The following is a 2,996-nucleotide window of genomic DNA, read 5'->3' on the forward strand; positions in this document are numbered from 1 at the left end:
GACAGAATCTCACTCTGTTGCCCAGGCTGGAGTACAGTGGCACGATCTCAGCTTACTGCAGCCTCTGCCTCCCGGGTTCAAGCAATTCTCCTGCCTCAGCCTCCGAGTAGCTGGGACTACAGGCGCCCGCCACCACGCCCGCTAATTTTTTGTATTTTTAGTAGAGACAGGGTTTCACCATGTTAGCCAAGATGGTCTCGATCTCCTGACCTCGTGATCCGCCCGCCTCGGCTTCCCAAAGTGCTGGGATTACAGGCATAAGCCACTGCGCCCGGCCTACACCAGGCTAATTTTTGTATTTTAGTAGAGACGGGGCTTCATCACGTTGTCCAGGCCGGTCTCGAATTCCTGAGCTCAGGCAATCCACCCACCTCAGCCTCCCAAAGTGCTAGGATTACAGGCATGAGCCACCATGCCCGGCCTCCCTTATATCTTTATTTTACCTGCTTTTCAGAAATTGCTTGCTCCTGTTGTTTTATTTATTTTTACTTGTAATTCCTTTCCAGCCCATTATAACGGCAAAACACTGCAATTTGAATGTCTAACTCGGGGGGGATTTGTTAAAACCCCCCCACACACCGAGTCATAAGAGATTTGAATGGAATCTAAATGCCCAGCCACCAGTACATCCCCCTAGTACAACCTAAATGTCTTACCTATAAGAGACTCGTGGGGACAAGCTAAGAGTCCAGACTCAGGGGCATGGATGGCATAACCTAAATGCTCAACCATATGGGACTTGATTGGAACTTAAAACTGTCTAGCCATAGGGAGAGTCTTACAATATCCTAAATCCTATGGGACTTGATTGGAACTTAAAACTGTCTAGCCATAGGGAGAGTCTTACAATATCCTAAATCTTATGGGACTTGATTGGAACTTAAAACTGTCTAGCCATAGGGAGAGTCTTACAATATCCTAAATCCCCACATGAGATTGTTTGGGACAATCCAGGGACCAACTACAGTGGCTTGGTCAGATCCTAAAGGTCCAAACATGGGAATCTGTTTGGTATGTAAACGTCCAGCCAGGCTGGGTTGGTGGAAACGATCTAAATGACCAACTGGGGTTTTGCTGGAACCCATCACTGCTTAGGCATGGCAGGGCCCAGGCCACGGTGGGTTCTTTGGTCTACGCTGGCTGAAAAAAACCTAAATGCCCACCTATAGGTGATCTGGTTGGAAATGAATGTCCAGCCACAGGGGAGCCCTGCAACACCCCAAATCCCGACATGAGATTGTTCAGGACTACGCAGGGACTGACTTCAGTGGCCTGGTCAGATCCAAAACGTCCAAACACGGGAATCTGGCCAGTGTGTCAATGTCCAGCCAGGTTGGGTTGGCAGAAATGATCTAAATGTCCAACGTTGGCCGGGCGCGGAGGCTCACGCCTGTAATCCCAGCACTTTGGGAGGCCGAGGCAGGAGGATCACTTGAGGCCTGGAGATCGAGACCATCCTGGCTAACACAGTGAAACCCTGTCTCTACTAAAATTACAAAAAATTAGCAGGGCGTGGTGGAGGGCGCCTGTAGTCCCAGCTACTCGGGGGGCTGAGGCAGGAGAATCGCTTGAACCCGGGAGGTGGAGGCTGCAGTGAGCAGAGATCACACCACTGCACTCCAGCCTAAATAAATAAATGTCCAATGCTAGGGCACCGTGTTTGAGCCTAGCTCGGACGGGGCCTCTGCGACGGAGTATCCTGGGCGACACTTTCCCCTCTCTGGCCTGTTTCCCCGTCTCTGAGCTTGGGCCAAACTGTTGGCCCTCCGGCCCCGGTCCGCCCCTGCCTCACCAGGCGGTCCCGGCCCCTGTAAGACTCCAGCGCCGACGCCAGGCCGCTCAGCGACGCCATGGCAACTCCGTGACGTCACCGCGATGTCGGCGCGCCGCGCCAGAGGGTGGAGCCAGGCCGGGGTCCCGGGAGCGACCCAAAGGCCTGCGCGCAGGCGCGGTCGCAGGCCTTTGTCCTCGGGACCGGCTTCTTGTCCGCTGTAGGCGAGGGACAGAGTTTGCAGAGGTGGGGCCCACACGTGTGTGCTTTCCAAGCCTGCAGACCCCGGATGATCCTCGGAACTTGCTGCATTCTGCCCCACGGCGGTTTGGCCAACTACCCACGCACAAAAAAATATATTTCCAAGTTTAACCAACTACCCACACGCTCCCAAAATATTTCAAGCAAAACCACCAACCTGTTAGCAATGGCTCAAGGAGAGATTTTCCTTTTTAATTTTTGTGCTTCACCTTTTCTGCACTGTCTGCTTGCCTGTAGTGAACAGGAATGACTGCTGTAATATCACAAGGCATCTTTCGACGTTAAGGAAACGCATAGAATTGTTCTAGAATACACAAGAATTGTAACTGGACTTTCTCCAGAAAAGGTAACCCGTGTGATTGGGGAAAATATTACATTTTCACCTTTATGCCATTTTGTAGCTGTTAAATTTTGTGCAATATGCTTGTATCATCTCGTGGGAAAAAAAAGTCAAATACCATTTTCACCCGTTTTTGTTTGTTATTGAGGTAAAATTCGCACAAGATGAAATTAACCATTTAAAAATGCACGATTTTTGGCCAAACGCGTTGGGTCACTCCTGTAATCCCAGCACTTTGGGAGGATCACCTGAGGTCAGGAGTTCGAGACCAGCCTGGCCAAGACAGTGAAACCCCGTCTCTACAAATATACAAAAAAAAAAAAAAAAATTAGCCAGGCATGATGGCCGGCGCCTGTAATCCCAGCTACTTGGGAGGCTGAGGCGGAAGAATCGCTTGAATCCTGGAGGCGGGGGTTGCAGTGAGCCAAGATCACGACATTGCACTCCAGCCTGGGAGAGAGAAAGAGACTCTGTCTCAAAAAATAAAATAAATAAAAAATAAGACCGGGTGCCGTGGCTCACGCCTGTAACCCCAGCACTTTGGGAGGCCGAGGTGGGCGGATCACGAAGTCAGGAGATCTAGACCATCCTGGCTAAGACGGTGAAACCCCGTCTCTACTAAAA

General features: G+C 50.8%; 1 protein-coding gene across 3 annotated transcripts in view; it reads right to left on the bottom strand.

Moving 5' to 3' along the window:
• PEX11G (peroxisomal biogenesis factor 11 gamma) overlaps nt 1-2,242 on the bottom strand; it is a 15,965-nt gene extending 13,723 nt beyond the window's left edge. For 2 of the 3 annotated variants that reach the window (XM_011943559.1, XM_011943558.1), the window contains exon 1: nt 1,793-1,880. In XM_011943559.1, the coding sequence (XP_011798949.1) occupies nt 1,793-1,852 (60 nt within the window). In that variant the 5' untranslated portion in view covers nt 1,853-1,880. Of the gene's footprint in view, nt 1-1,792; nt 1,881-2,189 lie in introns of those variants that run through there. The other variant, XM_011943560.1, reaches the window with a different exon arrangement.
• Between the last annotated feature and the right edge of the window lie 754 nt (nt 2,243-2,996).

Source organism: Colobus angolensis, unplaced genomic scaffold, assembly GCF_000951035.1.
Source record: "Colobus angolensis palliatus isolate OR3802 unplaced genomic scaffold, Cang.pa_1.0 Scaffold22, whole genome shotgun sequence".
NCBI classification, from domain to species: domain Eukaryota; kingdom Metazoa; phylum Chordata; class Mammalia; order Primates; family Cercopithecidae; genus Colobus; species Colobus angolensis.